The sequence below is a fragment of the Aphelocoma coerulescens genome, chromosome 1A (assembly GCF_041296385.1).
Source record: "Aphelocoma coerulescens isolate FSJ_1873_10779 chromosome 1A, UR_Acoe_1.0, whole genome shotgun sequence".
Classification (NCBI taxonomy): domain Eukaryota; kingdom Metazoa; phylum Chordata; class Aves; order Passeriformes; family Corvidae; genus Aphelocoma; species Aphelocoma coerulescens.
In genome coordinates this window covers 34,535,050-34,561,057 of record NC_091014.1, presented here as the reverse complement: position 1 = coordinate 34,561,057, position 26,008 = coordinate 34,535,050, and the positions used below count along the sequence as shown (strand labels likewise).

At 38.1% G+C, this 26,008-nt stretch overlaps 2 protein-coding genes across 7 annotated transcripts in view; both read right to left on the bottom strand.

The window, feature by feature from the left end:
• Window positions 1-6,496, bottom strand: part of TBK1 (TANK binding kinase 1) — a 28,418-nt gene extending 21,922 nt beyond the window's left edge. Inside the window, exons 1-3 of the mRNA XM_068998506.1 lie at window positions 6,427-6,496; window positions 2,310-2,430; window positions 477-617 (exon numbers count right to left, since the gene is read on the bottom strand). Coding sequence (XP_068854607.1) covers window positions 477-617; window positions 2,310-2,396 — 228 coding nt within the window. The 5' untranslated portion in view covers window positions 2,397-2,430; window positions 6,427-6,496. The remainder of the gene's footprint in view (window positions 1-476; window positions 618-2,309; window positions 2,431-6,426) is intronic.
• Window positions 6,497-12,011: 5,515 nt separating this feature from the next.
• Window positions 12,012-26,008, bottom strand: part of XPOT (exportin for tRNA) — a 28,752-nt gene continuing 14,755 nt past the window's right edge. For 5 of the 6 annotated variants that reach the window (XM_068998451.1, XM_068998465.1, XM_068998473.1 and 2 more), the window contains 15 exons: window positions 24,355-24,417; window positions 23,245-23,369; window positions 22,228-22,372; window positions 21,956-22,075; window positions 21,684-21,778; window positions 20,848-20,917; window positions 20,310-20,548; window positions 19,541-19,826; window positions 17,581-17,770; window positions 16,262-16,378; window positions 16,061-16,176; window positions 15,512-15,559; window positions 13,708-13,779; window positions 13,120-13,176; window positions 12,012-12,646 (listed from right to left, as the gene is read on the bottom strand). In XM_068998451.1, the coding sequence (XP_068854552.1) occupies window positions 12,620-12,646; window positions 13,120-13,176; window positions 13,708-13,779; window positions 15,512-15,559; window positions 16,061-16,176; window positions 16,262-16,378; window positions 17,581-17,770; window positions 19,541-19,826; window positions 20,310-20,548; window positions 20,848-20,917; window positions 21,684-21,778; window positions 21,956-22,075; window positions 22,228-22,372; window positions 23,245-23,369; window positions 24,355-24,417 (1,770 nt within the window). In that variant the 3' untranslated portion in view covers window positions 12,012-12,619. Of the gene's footprint in view, window positions 12,647-13,119; window positions 13,177-13,707; window positions 13,780-15,511; window positions 15,560-16,060; window positions 16,177-16,261; window positions 16,379-16,450; window positions 16,536-17,580; window positions 17,771-19,540; window positions 19,827-20,309; window positions 20,549-20,847; window positions 20,918-21,683; window positions 21,779-21,955; window positions 22,076-22,227; window positions 22,373-23,244; window positions 23,370-24,354; window positions 24,418-26,008 lie in introns of those variants that run through there. The other variant, XM_068998481.1, reaches the window with a different exon arrangement.

Genomic DNA, 26,008 nt, shown 5'->3' with positions numbered 1-26,008 from the left:
CTGCAATTTATACTATTATACAGTTCTACTGTATAATAGTATCCTATGTCACCATTTTAGTTGGTAGCAAAGGAAAAGCACAAAATTGTCAGGATTACCAAAACACCTTCAACTATAAACAGTTCCATTATTCAACTATTAAATATTGATACATGTAGGTAGCTTAAAAATCCAAATTCAAGATAAAACTTAGGACAGAGGCTTCTCGAGATGAAGAATCATCAAACACAAACCTGTGCCTACACACTGAAGGTGTTTCACCTCCTGAAAGCAAGCATGTTCTTTCAACAGCAACAACAACAAAGAAGAAAGAAAATCAAAATATGGTGGCAGTTGGGTGGGAGTATTTGAATCATCATATATGATACCATTCTTTAAAAATGTAACTATATGTTCTATACTTATGGATAAAACAAAAAAACAGTAACTGCGGTTACTTCCACGCATCTCAGATCACAACTACAACAATGCATTACCTCTTCCTCAATGGCAAACAATTTGACAATGTTCTTATGATTTAGTTTCTTCAATACTTCAAACTCTCGCATCTGAACATCCACAGGACGAAGGAAACTTATACTGTTAAACACTTTGACAGCATATAAATCCCCAGTTTTCTGTTGAAAACAAACAAACTACTCATCAAACAGAAGCAAAAGATCGTAAATGTACACATAGACATTATCCAAGAATTTTGAGATCTTCTGTTGTACATGTGAGCATACCCAGACTAGAAATATTTCAAAATAGTATTTTGAGCTAAGGTGGAAATAAAGGTTCTGCTAAAAAAATTAAATTGGTTTAATTTAATATAGACTAGAAGCAAACAGCCTAGCAGAATGGAAACTCCTTAGGTCACAAAACCTAAGTGCTTTTGAAAAAAGAACAGTTAGCATAAGAAAGTCTACACATTTAAGAATTACTCATAAACTTAGCTGAAAAATATTTTTTCAGCAAGAGTAACTTGCACTTATCAATGAGAGGCACGCACATACTTGGCTTGCTTAAATTAAAAGACAATTTCTGGTAGTTGAACGTTACTCTCTTTCTTTACTGTTCTGTTTATACTGATAAACCAGTATTTTGATTTTTCAAAGGCAGTTTCAAGCACTACATGCCACTCATGTAAAATCCTGAAGCAGTTCAAACACACATAGTAAGTGTCAGAAGCACAATTACAAGCTTAATCACACTTGTACTCAAGTCAGACTAAGCCCCAGCTGGTAACTCCTGTCCCTTTCTCAGGGCAAAGCATCTCCCTGTACCCACTCTAGGAATAAGCTTGCACTAGCAGTTTGTGCAAGAGATTATTTCTAAGGACACAGCCTTCCTGTGCTTAGACAAGGCGTGCTTTGCAGCAACACTCACATGCACCACTGGGGCCCAGGTAAGAGCTTTCTCCTGCTGACAATGAGCTGCAGGTCACAAGCTCAGACTAGTGAGGGTGATGACAGGTGCAGCCATGAAACTGGTTTACAGGGGAATCATTCTGTGTTGAAATTCACTCACCCAGAAAAGGACATTAACCACTAAATCATTGCTTACAGTTGTTTCACACTTAAATGTGGAACACAGAAACACTATAGCCTATAAATCACTTTGTACTGATTTCACACAGACTGTCATTACTGTAAGGGAACTTTAACAACTACACTTTGTGAGACATACTGTGAAATTCATAGGAATAGAATGACCTACACAAGTAAGGGCATCTCAACCCCTCACTCAGGTTGCAACACACACATACATCAGTGTATCATTTACATGGCAAAAAAATTACTATTTTGCACTGATTACTCAAGGCACATCACCAAGAAGACATTTAAAAAGCACTGACTTATAGACAACAACTAACAACAGCTTCATCCACTATAATAAGAATATTTCATGCACAAAAATAATAAAAATCACCAAAACAGGTTTTAAAAGAACAGATAAAAAAAAATTAAAAGAAAATTTAATGAAGATATAAATCATAGGACCATATAATAGAAACTGGTAGGTCATTTATTCCTATTCAAAGTCTTAAGGTTTATTTTTTCCATAAAATTAAAGAAAAAGGAATGAAGAATTTGTAACAGTTAATATTTTACAAGGAAAAATAATACAACATTACAACAAGTACAACATTACAACATTAAAAACAAGTCCTTAGAAATCTAACTACAGAACTCTAATTCAATGGACAAATACTAAAAATTAAAAACTAAGCATGAACAATTACACAGATACATTTGGTTTAGGCCTAAATCTTGAACTTTTTTTGTTGATTTCAAGAAGCAACTTGCATATGAAAGTTCCTCACAAACCTTCTGTCGTCCCCGGAAAACATTTGCAGTAGCTCCCTGTCCTAGAATGTCAGACAACAGCCAGAGGTAATTTGAAGTGCTCTGCATCTTTGCTCTTTGATTAGACAGTTTTGTTTTTCACCTTAAAAACAGAAAGTTCAATACACTGAATTATAATGTAGCAAAATACATGAAAGGGACTTATTTTAATTAGAAGGAAATATAAATGTCCAAACCCCAACTGTAACTCCAAAGACATGGAGGATTAAGGACAACCAAGTAGAGGAATAAGAGGTGAAACATGGAAACAAAAAGAAGCCCAACAATCAAAACTAATGCCATTGACACAACACCTCTCTGCATTTAAGGTCTGTATTCCCCAAACTTTGTTTGAAAAATCAACTGGAAAGGCGAAAGCTTTATAATCCCTTTAGTGTTGTAGATGGCGTTTAAATGATAAAGTAACAAAATATATAGAAAAGAGTCAAAACCATGTGCACAAGATCTTCTAAAGGAAAGCAAGACCTGTAACTGAATTCCAGTATTCTGTACATATCCGAAAGAACAGACATTAGAGATGATGGCAGATAAGTACACATATTTTAGATCACTTTGGCTCTGGAAGTTGCATTTCAGTAGAACTGTAAAGGAACTGGACTAACAACTCACAGAATGCTCCTTTTACATGCGCTCAAAAAAAGTCACAATCAACGCAAGTATTTTCATTCACTTGCTAGATGCAGCAATTACTACTGAAATAATTTAAGGGACATTTCTCTCATTTCTAAAATTTCATATGGGGCACGTCACATCTAGAGAGACAGCTTGGCTTTCCCACCCTTCCTGAAATATGAACTGTCAAATACGCAAATGTCTTCACAAATTCAAAAGAAAAAGGAAAAAAATTTTGATTAAAACTATTAACGTAAAATAAAACGTTAGAACGGCCAGATCTTCCTGTTTGCCAAAACAGCAGGAGATGCAGGTGAATACCCTTAACTTTTTGGTTTAATTAACACACTGATTTTGCCATTAAACCTAGCAAAAGGCTCTAAAATCAAAGATGCAGCTTCCCAAACCTAAAGAATCTCAAAAGCAGAATGGCAACTGGACCAGGGGAAGCTCCTACAGTAGCTGTCTTTGCTCAGCTTGGCAGGGGACACTGCATGTTACTTGCACGTGATACTTGACAGGAAACTGCTGACTGATAATCAAAGAAAGAAGCCTTTCCTGTAACTATTGAAGAAGAGGCATGACAGAATTTCCTGTGTTTGTCACCAGAAGGTGGCTGGCACCTTCTGAGAGCTCCCTGGTGCACAAGGTAACACAGGAGTCCCACAGTGCACACAGGAGAGCGGACAAAGCCGCATGCCAGCCACCATTCACCCCCCATTCACCCACCCTGCCCCGGCAGGCAGCTGGAGCACATACCCGTGCATTGCTCCTGATCCTACCGTGCTACACTGCAGGCACACGCGTTCTCATGACTGAGCACATTTCTCTGCGTGTAGTGACTGCAGATTGCACACTTTCATTTAGCTATTTGCTCATGTGAGATGTGAAGTTTCTTGCAAAGCTGTCCCAAAACATCTAGGCGATAACAAGTAGCATACAGAATGCAAAGACCTGACATTACACTGCAACGAATTGAGAGTCAGGCAGCAATGCCATTTGCAAAATCTAGATAAAGTTCTTAATGCCTCTAGAAGGGACAAAAGGTTTTATGTCAAATCTAAACAACAACAACAAACCCTAACACCACATCCCCAACCTTTACAACTCTTGGTTGACTCTGACAAGACAATTTGCAAAAGTAGAATAAGATGACTTCTCCCACGGGGCAGTTACTGTAGATGCCAAAGAGCTATCTGTGATGCAGACACAGAAGGTAAGGAAGAGAGGATGCAAAGAAAAAACGCAGAGCCTGCTCTGCAAACCATCTGTAAAATTTTCAATTTAAAACATTCCTCACATAATTAAAGCCCTGCTTGTAACAAGCCAGCTGGCACATTACCAGTAACCATGTATTTTGTGATTTACTTCAAAACAACATTCATTAGACTCATACCAAGACATAGAACCATAACAAATCCTTTCTAATCAGACAGAAAGTGCACAGAAATTCTTCATCGAAGTCTATTCAAATAAAAACAAAAATTAGTAGCCTATTGAGAAACTGAATTATTACCTTTCCCAAAATGATAAAGTAGCTTACGTTCAAGATCAGCTCTTTTTCTTTACCTTCTTACTTTATAATTAAGTATGCACAAAGGTCAGTGGATGAAAAAACAAAAGGACATGACTGCAACAGATGATCTTCAGTATTATTCAGTAGATATTAAGAAAAACCAGCAAGTCATTTAATGGACTCTCAAGGTCTGAGTTTTTTTTCACTCTTATAACTACAGATATATCAATAATAATCCCAGGGTACATATTAAGCAACAAAACAAAGTCAGTATTGCACTGTTACCCTTTTTTTGTTGAAAGAGTACACTCTTTTTGGCAGTCTTCACTTTTAAGGTATAAAGTCTCATTCAGCTTTAACCTTCAAATTATAACAACTAGATCGAATAACGTTAGGCCTCCTTTAATACTTTGCATTCTCTGACAAAGTCATAACTGATCTTTGCTAAATACTTAGCATGTCAAGTTTTCTTTTAATTTATTCCACTATATTCCTAAATCAAGTCACTAAGGGTTTCCTATTAAAATAAAAAAAAAAAAAAAAAAAAAAAAGCTCTAACTGTATGATTGATCCTGTCACTAGACTTAATGCTGAACTTTCTGTTTCTTCACATCACACTTATGGTCATTAAGCCTGGTATTAGATGAGTCAAAAGCTCCTCACATACATCTAAAGAAATCTCTCCAGCTAGCAGTTTGATTTATTGTCCCCCATGATTCATTAGCATTTCAGGGGCTTGAGGGCTTCTTTTTGGGTGTTTTTTATTTAATATTTTTCTGCTTCTGGTCACACTACTACTTTTTTAACTTATTAGCAGAGGGGATTGTAATAAAAAAAAGACTGCATTGCTAATGTGATTTTTTAAAAAACTCCCAATGCTTTGAAGCAGGAGTATTGACTGCTTCTAATTAATATGAAGGAGTTTTTTGTTACCTCAGGCACACGGGATAAGCACACAAAGCAGGTATGGCTCCCCTGTTGACAGCTGCAATGTACAACTTCACCAGGCAAGCAAGGACAGATGATGAAGTTAAAGTGATGGCTCTTTCTGTTTAAGGGCAAGATCCTATAGGCAATCAAAGCCTATAGGCTTAAGGGCAAGGTGCTGAGGCTCCAAATAAATGTTACCTACAGTCTGGTAACTATTAACACTTTATACTTCCCTGTATGCCCTCTCTCAAGGCTTAGAAAAGAAGCTTCCTCCCTTAAAGCTCCTGCTTTCTTCAGCTGCAACTTCCTTACGGGAATTTCTAGCCCAACAGCTAGCATCTGAATCATGGAAATACCGTGCCCTTAGCCCACAAGGTGCTGCTTGAACCCTAAAGAAACTGCACATTCTTCCAAAGGCACACGAAACAAATGGTAAGCCTGGCTCCAGCGCTGCTCATCACCCCTACTCTCGGCATGTCCAGTTCGTAATGCAGGAAGAGGACTCGGCCTGTCTGGGACTGCACCTCCCGGAAACCAACCGAGAGCCACGGCCCTCTCTCAGAGACGTGGGGTACGGCAGAAACATCCCCGGGGCTCATCCCCACAGCAGGACGAGATTCCCGAGGTAAAACTTTAACAACTCCTACAGCCACGAAGGTGACGCCGCTTACTGAGGCGCATTCACGGGGATATGTCACCGAGACGGGGGCAAAGGCCAGGCCCCGGGCACACCGCCGACGCCACGGGCCGGCCGCGCCTCGTCCCTCCCGGGCTGCACGGCCGGGCCCGCCGCTACCTCGGGGCGCGCCACCGCCGCCCGCGACCCGGCAGCTCCCGGGAAGGCCCCACCGCCGCCCCGGGAAACTGAAACCACCGCGCCCGGCGGCGGCCGCCTCCCCTCGGCACCAGCGCGGTGGCGGCAAGGGCAAGCGGCCGCCGCAACCCACCTCGGCTCGGCCCTCCGCGGCCACCCCCGAACCCGCCCTGCCCTGCCCTGCCCGGCCCGGCAGCCCCACGCACCAGCCGCCTCCCGCCGGCCTGCCCAGCGCCCCGGCCGCTTCCGGCTTCCTGCCGCGGCGCGGGGAGGCGGAGCGGGCCAGGCACCGCCCGGGCGGCGCAGCCACCGCGCCCTTCCCGCCCGGCGGGGTCGGAGGGGGAGCCGTGCGCGGTGGGGCCGAGGGAGCAGTGCCCGGCCCCGCGGCGGTGAACCGCGAGACAGGGGAACATCTGGGAAACACGGGAAGGTGGGAGTCGGATGTTGTACAAAAGTGGTCGCTCCGGGTGTTTTCGCTGGCGCGATGTTCCCAACGGGCTCGGAGCGGTTCCGGGAGGGTGCCGTGGTGATTTTTTTGCTGCGTAACGGGTCCGGCGGAGGTTTCGCTTCCTCGGCTCCCCGAGACAGAGCTGCCTCTGTCCCCGCCCCGGGCCACTGGGCCCGAGCTGTGGGACCCCCGCCTCCCCACGGCGGGCTCAGGGGATGCCCGGGAGAAGTGTTTTCCTGCCCCGTGTAATTTCTCTCTGTTTCACCTTGTTTAAACCTCACGAAATCCTGGTAGTTCTCACATCCTTGATCCCGCTCAGTTGTTACTGATACGTTTTAAACCAAAGTTCCCGGCTGATTTATCCCTTGCTATGTGATTTTTTGTCTGCCCTGTAATGTTGCTGTTCCAATAAACGATCTTTATAATGAAAAATATTGATAATTTTATAATATATGCATAATGTAATCTGATCATAATTATAGCGGGAAAATAGTGAAAAGATTTTTTTTTTTTCATCCCAAGATGATCCCGGTTTTGATCCTCTATATTTCCTGTTTGGAGTTGCCATCTTCCCAAATCTTGGAAGCCTATAGTCTCTCAAGGAACTGACAGCAGCTCACAGGCTTTGTTTATTGTTATTATCTTACCTATCAGTCACATTTGTAATTTTTGTCACAAGTTCAAACTTTCTCTGCTTCACTTGTTACAGGGCACTAAGCTTTTTCCAAAGTTCTCCTTAGTGAAACTGATAAATTGACTTTGATGCATTTATGGTCTTAATTTAAATGCTTAATTTATTTCCCCCATTTGTTGGCATCTGAACTTTGCTTTATAATGCTATATTGTAGAGGGAATAGTTCCCTACTACATTTGTGTTCTGTCCTTGCATCTTTCAAAACACTGCAGTGTTACATGGTTTATTTCTGTTACCCTTTCCTCTGTACCCAGCTTTGCAAGCCGTATTTTTCTATCAGGTGGATACCCATGAGCCAGCTTTGTCTTCTTCAGAAATATTCATCAGATTGTTAATAAGGATTTTAGCAAGGGCCCACACAAAATCAGGAAAACGCCTGTGAACTTCTCTTTGTGAATATGTATTTGCTTCCACTTTTGAATAAAATGAAACTGTTGGCTAAGTATGATGATGCTTTATAAAACTGGATGTTTTAAATTACAGTCTCATTCACAATGGATGAGGTCTCTGGTTCAGTCACCTGCTCAAAGCAGTGTCAGTGCTGACTTCAGACCGGGTTCCCCAGGACTTTGTTTATTTAATACCTAGAGTATCTCAGATGCAGTGTCATCCAGCCCCTGGGGCTGGCCACTGACTGCTCTCACTGCAGTTACCATCCATGTGCTTTCCCCTGTTCGTGAAGCAATGAGAAAGATTCATACGGTTCACATGATCCAAACGGTTCATTTTTTGGGGTATGTCTGCAAGATAATCAGTGATCCTTATGCACAGAAGATCTTCTCTAACCTTTAAATGTTTAACAGCATGAATCAGAGGAAAATGTTATGCCCAATTTAAGAATAGGAAAAAGACACCAAAAAGGAAAGTGCCATTGCAGTTTTATTCTAGATTTTTTTTTACTTTGCTTGTTTCCATTTCTTTTTAACATAAAAGTAAAACTTTTGCTATTTCTCACCTCTCTGGTATTTGGATTCTCATTCATGTTCACAAATTCAGCAGTCTGTAGCTGTACACTGTTGGAACTCCAGCCTAACAATATGTCTATGGGAATTGCAGCTAAAGCTGGCATGTTGCAAACAGTCTTCACACTTGTAGCTGTGAATGCCAGAACTCCAAAAGCAAAAATGCTAGGGAGACAAAAAAAGGTCAAGCTGAACATAGTTAATTAGAGCTGAAGGCACTAAAACAGGCAAAATATGGTATGTTCTTCTAATATTTTTCTGGGGACCCTCTGGGGAACCTAGCAAAAATGAGGTAAGAATAGGGGAGAGTGGAAATCATACTAGATATTTGCCAAGAAAGAATGAACATCTGATTGAATTATTTAACTTTTAAAAATTTTGAGTGAGAAATTGCATTTTACCAACCTTACCAAAAGGACAACCACTAACTTTACCAGTAAGTGGGTGAGAACAGTAGCACTTGAAACTCATAAGCAAGTTAATAATTGTTTTTCCTGTATTACAAATTCTCTAAAGAAAGTCAAATATTTTGACCCATTTACGCTTGTAATCTATTCGCTTTCTATATTTGATTTAAGTACTTAAGAGGCATCACAGCTGAAGCAGAATAAGCAAAGCTGTTCAGCAGCCAACTTCACTTCTGCTGGAACTGCCTTTCATAGTTCCATTTTCTTCTGTCGCTTTGCAGAGGGAAGAGGTGCAATTCCATGATGTAAGACGTCTCTTTCCATCTTGCCACGAGAGAATTCATTCCAAATCTGTTTACAACATGTACAGATTAATGTTCCCAAGCAAACCTCCTCACACTAATTATACTCTTCCTCTTGTTGCATAGATACAAAGCCATCTAGAAGAATTCAGTGGAATAGTTGCTTGCATTGACAGTAGAAAAAACCCATTCTTAGATAAAAAACTCTTGCTCTGGAACCTGGTATTTCCTGTTTTTCTGAAATGCCTGGAATATTGAACAACCATTTTATGAAGGAAGAAAATTTCTTTGCCAAAAAGGTGGTCAAGCAGTGGAACAGGCTACTCAGGGAAGTGGTTGAGTTTCCATCCCTGGAAGCATTTAACAGATGTGTTGGATATGGCACTTGGGGTCATGGTTGAGTGGTGGGCTTGGCAGTGCTGGCTTAGTGGTTGGATTGAAGGTCTTAGAGGTCCTTTCCAATCTAAATGATTCTGTGATTATCATACTGTATGTCTGTATAACTTGTGTAATTCACATCCCACACAGGTACCCAACCCCATAACTAGTCAGAAACACTGTGTACAACTACCCAAGACAAATTACAGACAAATACAACTGCCCATGCATCTGTCATGCCATGAACATGGGCAGCCAGTGATGAACAGAAAGATGCATTGGAGGAAGAAAACATTTCCTATTTACAAGAGGAAATTTGCCTTATATGCTAAAGGAGTTACCACATGATGATTTTAAACATCTTCAGTCTAGATATAGGGGCATTTTGACCACAACAATGTTAAGTCATACAGGAAAGCTGCAGGTGGTTGTGTTTGGTGCAGCCTCTAAACGTGATCATTAACCTTTGTCTGGAAAAGGATAAATTGTGATTGTCAACCTAAATGAGAGCACTCCTTGGAGAGATTATCTCTATCTTCTTCCCCTTCTTCTACCCCACAAGAAATATCACAGTCAGAATATGCTGACTTGGAAGGGACCCATGAGGATCATTGGGTTGCACTTCCTGGCCCTGCACAAGACCCTCCCTGAGTCATACCATCTGCTTGAGTAGTTTTCATATTATGTTCAAAGTATCTAAACACTGCCTGAAGAATCTAGTTCACACTCTTGATTATGTGGTGCATCACTAGATTTCTCTTTGGAGGTAGGTAGTGAACTTCTTAGTTCAGATGCTAAAAAAGACGATGCAGAGCAGGAATCCACTTCTTCGAAGTAAAATGTAGAAACCCAGCCATTGCCTTTCTAAACCTTGATTCTTTGCAAACATAGTTACTAGGTGCTGCCTACTCACCACATAACACAATTGTCATAGAGCAGCTGCAGACCTGCCATCTCTGCAGCACTGAAGGAAATTACAAAAAAAAAATAACCTGCTAGTAGCCAGAATCAGTAACTACATGTTAAGCTAAAGATACAGAAACTACCGCAGAGGTGCTGCTTTAGAGGTCAGGTTGCGTAAGCCTCATTGAACAGAAACAAAGCATACAAAAACAAAAAATCCTTTTTTAATTCTTCAGGCTGAACCAACTTACACTCTCTGAAGATCCAGACCACTCATCCTACAAGATACTTGTTCAGTTATGGATGGGAGGGCAGGGTACAACTTTATAATAGAGGCAGGCTAATGGGTGCCACACGCAGCTCGCTCCTACACTCGGCACTCTCTGCTTTATATCCATTCTCACCTGCCACCACCAAAGCGGGCAACACACTGTGAGGGGGAAGTGTTTCTGCTGCTTCAGCTTCCTGGATAGCTAATTATGGGCATAGATGAGCTCCAGCCTTGGCACAAAGGGACCTGTGGGATGGGTGAAGGATGGTGGGATTGAGGAAGTAAAAGGGTCTCTTTTGGCAGCGGCCAGTTTAAAGAATTTGCTCATAAGGCTCTAATTTAATAATAGCTAAATCATCCTCTTAGCAGTACTGCCCTTACTTGAGAAGGCAAAACCCTAAATCATATATAAAAACTAAGAGTTACTCCATTACACTGTGACTTAAAGCTTTTTGGGTTTGCTAAAGATGGAAGCTTTATTGTTCGCTTCGTAACCTGCCTAGTGAAAGCTCTTCCCTCTGTGTGGTAAAACTTCCATAAGGAAGGAGGCCAAGCCTGACACAGAGGACTGGCAGCAAATGCTCAGCCATACCTGCAGTGTCAGGGGTGCAGCCTTTGTGCTGGGGAGGTGCAGGAGAATGGCAACACCTGGAAAGCACGAAGTCAGAGACGGAAGGTTTCTAGTACTATGGGAGAAAATGAAACGGAGCATTGGTATGGCAGCAAAGGGAGGGAAACAGGACTGTGAAACTAGGAAATATGAAAAGCACCACAAGCACTCATTCTGTGATACAACTAATCAAATAACAAGAAACTTTTGATTAAACACATATAAATAAGGAACAAAATCTTACAGAAGTGATACTGTCCTATTGAAGGTAGTAAAGGTATTTTCTTCCCTCACTGAAAAATGAAAATGGCAGTATCCTCAAAACATCACCACACTCTGATTCCAGATGCTGCTTCTGACCCACCTTCCCATTTATTTTCCAATTAAAGTGAATGAGGAACACAGTACCAGAGAGTCTAGGAAAAATGCTCATCCGATTATGCTAGAGGTAAGTAAGCTTTTTACTATGGACATCAGTTCATGAGGAAAGGATTATAAATCCCATGCATGGCAAGACTCGAACTTTCCTCTGCCCCTATGAAATAGTTAAAAAACTAGTCATGTTAAAGAATTAAAAAAATAAAAGTAGCAGCATTCTACTAAAAATCCCTGCATAGACCACTGACGCTACTGAAATATTGCAGTGAATGCAATTCTTTCTTTCTGCCAGCATCTTCCACATGCAAGGGAGCAACACAATTTATTATCTAAGCATCAGAAAAATTGCCAGGTTCAATTCAAATATAACAGCCAGTAGGTTCAAGAATGCTGTAGCTTCTAAAGATTCAGCCAAAATGATTCAGAGAGACTTACACATTTCACTGGATAAAATTTTATTGTTTTTATAAAAAAAAGATAGAACCAGATGCTACTTTTAAATGAAATCATTTATTACACCAATCTGTTTTATAGGAGGTATATATATATTTTATCATTAAGACAACTTCAATAAAATGACTATCTACAAGAAGGACTTTGATTGTTTTATTTTCATGTCACCATACAGGAACAAATGAATTTTATGTCTTATTAAAACATTTTACTCCGTATCAAAAATGTACACATTTTAATAACCATTGCTATGGTCTGAAGGTATTTTTACATTTAATTCATTTAATTTAAAAAATAAGTGTAATTTCATTGCTGTATGTGTTACAGTGTAAGCTTATATCATCCTATACATAATAAAAGTTTGTGTATACAGATTAATTTTTCATGTTGTCACATACCTTCATGTCTGAGACACAGGTGGGGAAATTTGCATTTCTTTTTTGCAGAAGGTTAAAGTACATACTGATGTGAGCACAAAGCAACATTTCTTAAAAACAAAACCAGTTTGAATGGCACAAGAGTTAGCATTTTTATAAATTAACAACCAGAGTTCTGCTTTATGGAGACAGGTACATGAGATTCCAGTACTTTCCTTAGGGCTTGGCTCGCTGGAAAAATACCTGTGAAGAATTATTTTTAAAAAATTAAAACAAAGGAAATATAAGACATGGAATGCTTGAGGTATAACAGAATTAGTTTGAAAGAGCTAACTTTTGGGTTTAACATACAGGTTAACACATTAAGTTTAGGGATGCGACGTGCTATTTGGTTACACGCACCCTCAAAAATGATGCATTATGACATTCTCTATAATTAGGCATCACATTTTTGCTTTTTCAGATATTAAACAAAAGCCACAAGAGTATCAAACTACTGAGACAGCAAGCTGCTAAGAATGAGTGACAATTTTGTAGATTTATTGCTGTTTGCTCTGTCTTTCCAATTAACTGCTTTACTACTTGGAAATTCCCAATAGCTAAAAACTACTAAATAATTCAGTATTTTGATTTTACTTCAAGTCACTACTATGACTGAATTGTATGGTAAAGTTCAAATGGAACTAAAAGCTATTCAGAGAAAAAAATCTTTATACCTTTAAGTAATTTTTAAAAACTTTAGCATCAGGCTGCTGAAGTGCTTGACAGAACTCCTGTGAGAACAAAGAAATACAAAGTAACTAACTGAAGCAATAAAACAACCTGAGATATATTCATATGCAAAGCCATTGATGTTAGCTTCTGTTTTCCCTAATGTACAACCGAAGAAAAGTGTGTTATGGATAAAAACTTGTAGAAGGCTATGACAGCCCAAGTGCATTCTAGGGTGAAAAGCAATTTGTTTGGTTGGGTTTTTTTTTTTCAAATACAGGATATCTGATTCACTTTTAGCTGAGGAGAAAGAAACATGACTATCTACAAGGAGATCTTCAAGTTAAAATTTGAATTAAAGTAGGAAGATTGCTTAGCCAGTTACATACACTGGACTCTTTTTTTTTTTTTAAACAAGGTAACTTTACAGTATCTTTATTCCTTATGATAAATTAATCCTACTCTCATATGCAATAACTGAGTAAATTTTACTGTGGGATAAAAGGAGGTTAAATTTGTAAATATCCATTTCTCCCCATTTAACATTTATGATTGTTAAAGAGTTTTCCAAGTACTTTTTTAGGAGTTCCTACCTGGATTATCTCAGGAGCTACTTGCAGAGAAGGCAAATACTCTTGCTGAAGATACTGAATGCACTCAGGACCCTAAAGAGCAGCAGTACACAATTTTTTCAAGCTTACTTTTTAACAAATGGAAAAATCACAGCCCTATACTGTACGGTGGTCTACATGACCATTTTACACAGAAGTAATGCTTTTCAAATGTTTATGCTATTCTTAGCTGTTAGCAAATAAAAAGATTTCTCAATCTTGGCATTAAAGGTTTGACTGCAATTTGGTTGGTACCTTTTGTTACATGTGAACTATAAGAGTCAATTAATTATAGAGGCAGCTCTAACTTCACTGACATTTGGAAGAAATAAAAAAATTAGGTATTAGTATCTGCCTACTGATCCCATTGCAAAATTCAGTAGCCAAGTGCAGATGAACACAGTATTTCTCCTCTTGTAACACTATGTAATCTGCAGTGAACTAAGCAGTAATAAAATGGAATGTCAAAACCTTTGAGCAAAACATCTTGATTAACACTTCAGTTTTTGTTTTCTTTACCTATATTTATCAGATAACTTTCAGCACAGAAGGGATCACTGCACAAGCTGGCAGAATACCAACACAACCCAATAGATCTACCAAGGGAAAGTGAACCAATTAATAAAATTCACATAAGTGACCCTGGAACTAGAACATGGTATACGCCTCCCATGAGGGGAGAAGACTTCAGATCACTTTGTAGCAGTAGTGTTTGTCCTGGTTCTGGCCCGAACAAGGAAAATTTCTGGGGTAGCCAGGAGGAGTGCTTATTCTGTACCACCTCTCCAGGGCAGCGTGGCAGTGGTTCGAATATAACTGGTTCTGTTTGGAGCACTTTTTTTTCACATGTAAATAGTTTGCTTTTCTTGTAGCCTTTTATTTATATTGGTGCTGTTATACCTCTTATTTCACTGCTGTTCCCAGTAAATTGTTATCTCAACCCATAATCTTCATCTTTTGTGCCTCCAATTCTCCTCTCCAGTCTGACACTGGGAAAGGGAATGGAATGGGAGGGGGGAATGAGCAAGCAGCACGTAGTTTGGATTATTGCAGTGGGAACACTAAATTGGGGAACATTGGTCCTAAACCATGAGAGAGCTAAAAGAAACAGTATTTGCATTATTAAGTTACTTCCTTTACCAAAGCTTGTTTTCCTACAGATTTGTCTCTTCCTTGCTTTTGGGGAAAAAGGACTCCTCAGTTAAAACACAATCTCTTTTCTACCAGTTCAAAACTTCTTACAGTTTTCTGTAGTTGTGACTTTTACTTGCATTTGACAGAAAAGATAGCCTGTAAGTTAAATGATGTAACAAAAACGAACACAGAAACTATTTCATCTCCTATTAAAACCAGAATACACTACACTCTTTTAGGCATTAGACAATGCCAGATTTATTTTTTCCATAAATGTTTTTCATCTAGTCTCCTACACATCAACATATACTTTATTCTTCACACAGAAGTGCTCTACAGTACATCATTAATTGCTCTTTTATGTCAGTTTAATTACACACTGGAAAGTGAAAGAATGCCAATTGATTCGTTTAACACAGCAACAAAGTGAGCAAATTTTTTTCCTTAATGAAGAATCAATATTTTGCATTAATTTACCAAGAGGTAGAACTACTGGATCATGTATCCATGCAAAGAATTATGATCATCCTTTTATTTTACGTAACAGTACAGTAGGAATTCACCCTAGTAAGTATCTAACTTTTAGAAACTGATAAAACTACTAGAAAGAAACCTGTGACAGTTATTCTCTGTGAAGTATCATGATGCTTACCCTTTTGAGATGAATTGTTTTTAACGTCACTGCACATTCTGATAAAGCCTGAAATGTAATACAGAGCATTAGACTGTTGCACTGGTCTACTGGTTCACTATTCAAAGCTAAAGAACCTAATGAGACCCAAAACAAGGGCTAGTTCATGCCATTATCTCTTCATTTTCCCCGCACACAATGCCAAGTCTTGACCTTCAAGGTTTTGTTCCACTCTAATCAGAAAAATTTCTGCACAGCTGAATCCAAGTTGAGCTAGAGAACAGCCACTCTGTATGTTCACTTTCGCTGAACATTATTTAATAAGTAATGCAGGTCAATGTTAAATACTTAGATCTCCAGTTGATTTTGAGCCTAGGTAAATGACAGAATACACTACCCCAATATTCAATTATTAATCATACAGATACCTAAATTTAAAAAAAAACTCACAAAACCTAAGAGATTTTATTTCTGAGATGACAATCTTTAATACCACATGGCTATTGTAGGTTTGTTAGCTTGAATCTGCACCACAAGAATGAATTCAAAAAAACCATCCATAATACATACCAGTACTGTCTGGGCATCTGCTAAATCAAATGTTTGCTTCAAAGGTGCTAAGAAACATGCAGGAACAATGTGCTTGTAGACAAAGTCTGCAAAACCTACTGGTCCATCTTTACCTCCTAAAAATAAAAATAATATTTCAGGTTCTATTATTGCTTCATGGGTAGTAGCAGATGGAAAGGAATTCTGGAAAGACGTTCTTACCCCAAAGCTCCACCAACTTAGAAAGAATAATAAAACAAGTCTTCTGTGCAATAGGATCTGGGTAATCCACTGCTCCTTGAATGACAGTGAACAACACACGTTCCACATTCTCTGCACCTTAAACACATTAAAATGAGCTTGTCACTTCAAATTGCAGCCTAAAATGTTTTGGTACTCTTACACTATTTTATATAAATACTGACCTGGAAGACATGCTTCAACTTCAAAATAGCTCTTTTTTGCACAAATCTCAATTATTTTTGGGAAGTTTCCCCTACGATGCAAGACAACTCTTATTTAGGTTATAATTTTTTTTTATGTTGGAAATTTAAATTGCTCTTCTGGCCTTTTAACACACACAAAGGTGAGGGCAGTACTTTGACCTGTTTACAAATACAGATTTTCTCCTCCCTACCTAAATTTGGAGGAGTTAATTAAAACTCAGCAGCACTGAAGTAGTTATCTTGCAACATATGGCAAGATATTTTTCACACATTTAAAATTTCTGTGCTGCATCTATGTTTATTTGTTTGATCCCTTTAAAATTTCTTGGCCCATCGCAACTACCAAGAGTGTCTTTCAAGAAAGCTCTCATCACTAAATGCTACGTTTTCCTTTCCCAGCAGCATTACCACCATTTTAAGACAGAGGAAAGGAATTCTGAGCTCCACTTACCAAATGAGTGACTTTAAACTTTCTGAAGTCCCTAACCATTTTGATGGAATTCAAATAGAAAGAATCACTTGAAGTATCAAGCAACTAGATATCTGACTTCAAAATCCCACTATGAGAAGAACTAATTTGCATCTGGCCAGTAAAGGTGAGGAAAACCTGGTAACTACATATATACTAAGTCACATGATGCCTTCTACCATATGTAACAAGACCAGGCAACAGTGATAAAAGTTTACAGGATTTACTGATGTGTCCTTCCAAAAATAGACACAATGAATAGTGGCAGCTGTGAGTGGTCTTGCCCAGCAGTCTGAACACTGCTATACATTGTATCATCTCCAATTCACCAGACAAATACAATGACACATGAAGATGTGTTGTCACTGTTCTTGTCCTAATAGACATGATCACATTAAGCTGAAAAGATCAATAGGAAGAATATGCCTATTGTAGCTGGATTTCACAACCCCAAATTCTTGTACAACAGGTAATTTGAATCAGCAAGTTGAACACAGTACTTCCATTAATCCATACTACTGTAAGATAGTTAATAGTACTTGCCAGGAACTAGGCTAATAATTTTAGTAGATAAAATGTAGATAAGAATAACCATAGTATTATCCTTGAGAAACTGAATTTCTTACCTTGATTAGCTATGACTTCACTCATTCCACTGCCAGTTACTGTCTGCAGAAAAGCAAAGTAACTCCTCCGTAACATTTGTTTTTCTAAAGCAGCAGACTGATCATTTTCTTCTGCTGGAAGGAGCAACACCTCAAAAATAGCATGAAGTAGTGGCATAAACATCTGTTGCAGAAAAGGTGAAACCTGTGTCTGTGAAGATCAGAAGAGGGTGTCAGCTCAAAAAGAGAACTTGAACATTTAGAAGTCAACACTTGAAGGCTCATTACAATTCTCAGCTTGGATTCACTTTTAATGTTAGTAATTTCATATAATTACTTACAACAAAGCAAGTTGCATCAGGGTCACCACAAACATTACTGTACCTTGACGTACACTCACCTATTTTAAGCCTTTTGCACAAAAATAACTAGTTTGGTCTAGCCTCATTTTGAGTAGGAAATGGTTTTTCTGGATTTTTCATCCTTCTGTTCAGACAGGCAATTTCAAATTTCCTGGAATACCATCTCTGAGATGTTAAAACTGGCAACAGGCCAGCTTTTATAGAACTTTGCTTTAAGGATTACTAAAGAAAAAGTTTTCCCACTGGCATGACAGAATAAACTTGTCACAACACTTTTAGTGAGAAATATACGTAAGGGCACTAAATTAATTATGAACTGAAAAACTGAAGTTGCATGCTATTCAGTCACACCCTAGAATTCCACAAAGAGGCAACTCATATGTTTATTTCTTAATGCTTAAGGCAAGATTTTATCTTTTATCTTCTCTTTCTTATGCCTCTGAAGTATTAAAGGTGAGACTATAGAAGCTAGGATCTTTATTTTACCATGTTATAGTAAGAATTGTACTATATCACACAAACTTAAATATTACACCTGAACATGGTATGTGTCCAGTCTTGCCCCTGTGACTTTTATCTTCCACATCTTTCACAGACTAATTATCTACTGTTATCCCAGATTGCCTTTAGCATAACTTGCTAAAAGGACTGAAGTAGTAAGAGTCTTCCTCCCTAGTCTCTTAAATACTTGATTTTTCAAAATTCCCTCTCTGCTCTGAAGATTAGATACTCCAGAGGTCCATCCACACGCTATCACAAAATGCACTTCTCTTCACTTGCAGCAATTTTAATTTTGCATTCTGCTGGGAAATTTATTTAAGCTTATTTAAGTGGCTTCTTAATCTTTTCATACAGCAGTGAATTTCCCAGACCATTCACAGCAGTGCAATATCCTTGTGGCAGCTCCAGGGAATGGACATGGGTAACACATTAGTAGCTTCATCTGTTTTGCTGGCTTTACATTAGAACCGTTTGAAACTGGAAGGCTCTCAAAGGTTACAGTTCAAGAGCCTTTGCTACATTATCAATTGACAGTCCTACTGCTACGTAACGCACATCTCGTGTGCAATTTCCAAACCTTGGTGTTTGTCAATCTACTCTGAATAACAGTACTTGAAGCCTCAGTGTTTATTTATATGCAACACCACCCAGAATAGAGATCTTGTAAATCTATATTCCTCCCTATACACATATTTGATATTTCTGTATATCTATCTTCTGGAAATCACATTATGAGAGATGAAAAAGTTCACTTCAGATCTTGTGTATTTTGTAACATTAGCTTAAAATTTCAGTGGAAGGCATGAAGTTAATTGTGTCAATAAAAAAAATTTGCGCTTGTCTAAAACCCCAACAGTGCTGCAAGTAGTACTTTAATATCAAATCCAAAAAATTAAACAATATAAAATTTTAAGACTAATGAAAGAAAAAAACCACTCATTTAATCACTGTGAGTCCAGCAATGTATGACTGTGATCAAAGACAATGTTTCCCAATAGTAGTCTTCAAAATACACTCATTTATTAATTCTTAGAGTTCCAACATAGTTCTGTTTTTCTGGAACTAGAAAAGATCTCTCAGCAACACTTTGACCCTGAAAAGCTTATGCAATATCATACCTTAAACTTAGCTGTTATTTGGTTTATAAGAGGAATGAATTCTTGAAGATCTTTTGCTTCACAATCTTTAAGCATGTGTTCAGAGGCAGAAGGAATGAATGGAAGAACTTCTTCCTCTAGGCAAATAATCATGCGGTGAAGGAAAGTGCGGACACCACTTCTCAGAACTTCCTTTTGTAATGGACAACTGAGAGCTGGCAGAAATGTTTGCAAGCAGTCCAGATAAACCTCTGAGCATCCACACTGTTTTACAGTTTGCTTATTGCTGAAAGCCTTGCTGGTTCGGCTGTAAAAGCACACATCAAGTTTTACATAAGCTCACGTTCCAGTACAATGAAGAAGCAGTAACACTGAGAAAAAATGCTTTCCAACCCAGGCACTAAACTGCAATACTCCATTTCATGAATTGGGAGCCAGACAGTGGAAGTAATGAACAGATATTTTGATATGAAGTAGAATCACTTTGGCAGTTTTTGAGAATTAAATCCTAACAATTTACCAACAACATATGATTAGATTAGCTCCATACAATCCTTTGAGCAAAGAAATAGATGCTGATTCGTTATAAACTTGCTCAATATTCTCTGTATCTAGATCCAAAACAGACTCTAAGGGGGCTTATTTTTTCAGCTATCACAAGAAATTCTACAACCACTGATGATTTTCTAGGTTAATAAAGTAGAAAACTCAGTCCCTTCTTCCCAGTAAATTCTTTGTATTTCCCTTTTACTCAAACCAGAAATAGACAGTGTTACTGTGCTGTACCTACCTAGCAAACCCAACAGCATGATTGAGGCAGTCAGCCAGTGCCATCTGTCTGTCCTCATCTTGTGCCATCATCAGTTTTTCTAACAATACTTTGAACTTCTCCATCAGCGGAGTCAACAAATTCCTCATCAGAACCTGTTTTCTTTCTGCAGAGTATTCGCTGTTAACTATTAACACTCCAGCTGTTTCATAAATGAAAAGTTGATCATCACTGCTTAACAGTGCCTGGTAGCCATTTTCCTAAAAGGGAAGATAACAGGCATAATGCACTAAGTGTCCTCTATCAAGGCTGTCTTCTCAAAGTTCATAGCCTTTTACATATACCCATCTCTATGCTATACTCCCAGAAACCCACATAAACAAGATTATTACAATTAGGTACAAAAGTAAGATGTGCAAGTGATCTCACACCAGAAAAGGAGGATAATTACTTGTGCTTAAATGTTTGCATGCTAAGCTTACAATTCAGCAAGTACCCAGGCACACTCCTGAGTAAGTGCAAGCCTCAGTCATTACAAAAACCTGCTGCAAATACTCACAGGAGGAGAAAGTTCCATCAGGTCTTGTATTCTGTTCAGAACATCTTCAATAAAGGGATTCATTTGCTTACTGAAGTAAAACACAAGTACATAACACTACTTAGAAGCACATGCATTTAGGTTTCAAGACATTTTGTTTAAGCTGTGAAGTTAAATGCTAAACTATCTTCTCCATATTGGAATCCCCTTTAAATATCAAAGCACTGCCACAGAAAAATCTGGCTTATGGGTATGATGCTAGCGGTAGGCCAAATAAATACATGGCACAGTGGGAAATAACCATTTCTTTCTTTCCCTCATTTTTATAAACATGCATCATTTAAGTGAAATATTTTGATTAACAGTTGAAAAATAAAAGCATGCTGAAATCAGAGTCATCTCTGAGCTTCTTCTGTCTCTATGTTAAATACATGCCTGTGAAACAAGACCAACAGGAAAAGATTGTTCAAAGAACTCATACACTGAGTAAACTTCATCAGTATAAATTCTAAAACTATTCAAAATTTAGTTAGGAACAGGGAAGAGTTACTCTTGAAAGTCTCCAGATCCACTCACACTCAGCTCTGCTTACTGAGAACAGACATTTATATTGTTCATCAGCTTTAACATCTGACCAAAATATACTCGGCATATGTATTCCACTTCTGTGTTCTGTGACAAATATTTTCACTGCTACGTTAGTATTGCACAATAGAACAACCCTCCTAGAGCACTGTTTTGATATTTTACTTCATTGCAGTCCATCTGAAGCCCAGCCTGTTTCAATGACAACTGTGACATACAGAAGTGTTATGTATAGTAAATTCAGTGCCACTTGGATAAATTTATTTACTCACTTAAGAGACTTGACAAATCTGGAAAAGAGGTAAGCTGTTCGACTTCGTACTTTGGGACTGGTATGACGAAGACCACGGTGATCTAAAAATGCCATCTGCAATCAATAAAGCATTTCAGTCTTAGAATCCCTAAACAAGGCAGGGGGGATATCTAATCATCCAATGAGTTAAGAAACTCAGCTTAGTGACCTTCAGAGAAGAAGAAAATTTCCTAAGTCTTAAGAACTTATCTAGTCTTACCTAGTTAAAAATGTAAATGAGATGACACTTACTAGTACAGTTGGAATGTGCTGAGGTTCAACAGCAAAGAATTTTTCATATCTAACCACTGTTTCAAAAAATTCCAGGGTCACTGATGTGTGTTGATAGGCACTAACACCAGAAGTCACCAGCTACAAATAAAAGCATTAGCAAGTTAGTATTTTAGCTGTTTATAAAACCTAACTGCAACATAAGTGACATGCTAGTAATTAAGATGAGCCATTTGAACTGAAACATTCCAGTCTTTACTGGCACTTTCAAACAGCTCTCAAAACATGCTTACCGTTCTCATCATGTCTTGTAAAGCTGTAGCTTTAGTAACATCACCAGAGAAGTGAGCACCATGAGATACAGGAAGAGCCTCAGCCAACATATACAGCAGCCTTATTGCTACTTCCACTTCCATAAATCGTGTAGTCTGCCAGTTCCTAGAGAAAGAATATGAAGATCATATTAGTCTTCAGTACTTTATGAAATAATTACAGTTCTATCATGTTAATATTTCCTTTTGAGCCTTCTTCAGATGTACAGCATAAACAGATTTAAATTAAGGAAAACACTGGAAGGCCCAGACAGTAATTCAGGATGCTTCTGAAAGACTTTATCCTCTAAAATACCACCTCCTCATCAGATCACCACCAACTTTCTTTCGTCAGTTTCAGCTTGAAAGCTACAGATTTCTTATGTGCTTATTTAGGTACAAACCCGCTTACTATGACATATGGACAAGCCATTCAGCTTCACATAAGAAGAGGCTCAGTTAAGGTACAAGGTACCCACAAACAATACTGGATTCCTATTTGTACACACATAACTGTCCTTCTAGCCAGGGAACTAGTAACGTTTCTTTGCTTGCATGCAGTTTCCAGGACTGGATCTACTTTTTTTTTTCTTTTACAAAAATACTTCACTTAAGATTTTCCCCCCATCCAACCTTGTTTTTCTGATAAAAGTAATGCATAATATTTATACCTCAAGGAAAGTCTTATGAGATGTGGCAAAGTGAACACCTGTCCAAACAGCTGTTGCTGTGTAGGTAAGTGACAAAGATCAAGAAACATCTCTAGGAAAGAAAAGCTACCATTTAAGGTTACAAAACGAAAGCTTTTTCTTTCTGAGGAGCTGAATAACTGATTATACAAAGTCATATTTATCATTAAGTTGTAACGAGCTCATTCTGTCAATTGACTTCACTTTGCTGCATCACACATTTCATTACAGACGGATGGTTTACAAAAGGAAAATAAAAACCAAACCCCAAAAAGGCATCATACAAAACAAGTTATAAACCCCAACTTACTGAAGCGTAGTGTTAAAAACTCTGCGGACAGATGCCAACAGTAATTCTGGTGAAACCTGAGCAAGTCTGTCCAGCAACAGTTTCAACTGTTTTCTGTACTCCACAAACATTGCTTCATCTTCACCCTACCAAAAAAAAAAACCAAAAACATTCACATCAGTAAAGTCCTTATTTTCATGTTTAAATTCATCCACAACCATTTTAGACAATTATACCTAAAGCAAAAACATGTACATACAAAACCAGTTTAGCACACTCAGAGAATTCAATAATGCTCATCCAGTGCTCTTGCAGCATAACAGCAAGCTCCTTTTATGGCTGGTTATAATATGTTGAGATCCACTGCATTCAGTCCAGAAACATACTAAAAAGGCTTTCCAAAATGAAAGCCAGCCAAAAGTACAAGAAAATGCTCTTGGCAAAGCCTTATTGACCCAATTCTTAAAAATTGACTCACTCCTCAAAGACATTCTTTCTCAGCATCTAGCTTAGTTCTAAAATTGGACTGACAAGATTTGTGATGGACTGGATACAGTTAAAGTTAACCCTTTTAAGACTACAGCTCTCTGAATAGCCCGGGGCAAAGTAAGTCTGTCTTACATACTCCATCATTGCTGTTGGCTGACAGAGATGTTAAGCATGGAAGGAAAATGAAATTGAAGACCTTACCCCACCTTTAGCTTATTTTTGCAGAGCTTTGACCATCTCCAGTAGCTCAAGCAGCATGTCTTTTGAGAGTTTCATTACACAATACTTCTCAAGTATTTTTGCAAGATAGAACTGACATGCAGAAACATGCAAATTTGCACTGTACAAGCCATCTCAACAGCTATGATTAGTTATCAGCACAGCTGTATTTGCCTAGGAATAGCTCTGTACAACCACAGCCACAAATACTGTTAACTCAGCTGGCTTGGATATACCTTTACTATGCTGTTTTGTCCTATGCAGGCATGCCTAGAAACTTTCCAGCTAGGAAAAAACTTCAGCCTATGGACCCTTGCTTCCTACCTTTAAATATTTAAGTCTATGAAAAATACAGATTTTAGAAGTGTGATCAAGTTTTACATATAATTAAGTGCACATGTGTTTATTCCTATAACACAATACCTCATTTTCAAAATTATATTCTTCATCGTATGTCAACTTCTTCATAACAGCCAACATGATTGCCTAAGATAAAAACAGAACAGTAAGCACAGAAGCAGACAAATTATAAGAAACAACAGTTAAAAATACTAAAGAAAACATTAAAACTAGTGTTATGTGTTTACAAATATTTTTAATCCCTTTCAAAATGTTATTTTCAGAGATTTAGCAGAAGTTAACAGTCCAAATCAAAACAGACTGATTACATCCAAACAATACACAGATGTTATTCCAGACAGACAGCATAAATGCTTTGGACCTCTCAGTCTCTGATAGTATTATCTAGCTTTATTTCCTGCTTGTGGTTTGTGCTGTTCAGTTCACACTGAAAACAATCAAGATGACTGATCTAGGCAGAGGAAACTAAATAGGCTGTCCAAGATACTATTTTAAAGGGATAAGTCAGCTTAGCTATAACATCAACTTCTCTAATAGTTCATTGTAATTGGTGTGGGTAACATCAACATCTATTCAATAAGTGTTTTGCTATCTTTAATATTGCTGTTTCAACACTGCTTCAATAAACAGTGCACTTTACTGTAGTACTTATAACTACTATCCATTGCATGTGGTAAATACTTCTGATTCAAGTCTTTTAGTCTAGTCATTGTCATCGATGTCAATAAAATAATCATTTATATATTTGGGTTGCCATCCTTAATCCTGCAGAACAAAGTTGCAAAAAGCTTCAATTACACTTACACAATCCTTTATACATAAACCATTGACTAAGTCTGGGAGAAGGACTGGATCCAGCTGCACCTAGACTCCTCTCTGAGAAGTTCAGAAAGCAAGGGGGCCTTTTCTGCACCTTGTCTCTCAATGGGTGGGTCTCTCTACACCTTGCCCATGACTTGCAGCAGCAAGCTGTCTGAATAATTAGAGCAATGAAGTGCAATATAACCTTAGCAGTGACTGTCGATACATCCTAAAGCAGATATAAAGGCTTGATCTTAGCTCTACTTAAGTCTGAATGAAACCAAATTAAAAAAAAAAAACCTTTTGACAAATAAATAATGACTACTATTTTTCATTTTAACTGCAAAACCTGAAATTCATCAATGCCAAAATGGACCAGTGAATTAAATCTAAGTTACTGAGGTGAAATTCTTGGTCATCTTGCAGAAATAGATACTTTGACACCTTGTGTCAAAGTGTCACCTTGACCTGTGAGAATTGTCTGCTTCTCTGTAACAAGTGATATTAAAGAATTAGAATAATTGCAAAACATTAACGTAATACACTTGTAGCTGAAAATGTTTAGAAGGGTCTGTCATTCTAAGAATTAAAAATGTGATCCTGCTGATGAGAAAAAGCTTTGGAACTTCAGAGGCATAAGAAACAAGCCCCCCTTTTTTCCTGTTCAAATAATGAACAAGTTGGAAGTGTAAACTTTAAAATGCAAAACTTTAAAGGAATGCTGCTAAACACAAAATTTAAAGCTTAAGACAAACAACAATAAGATTTAGACTATTTCCCATTATTTTCTTATTATGAATTGGATGAAAGAAAAAAAATTGTTATGATTACTTCTCAGTTTAACAAAAATCCTCAAGAGGTGCTCAGTAAAATTAAGAAATAATTGCAACATGAAAATCTCCATTATGAAAGCAAC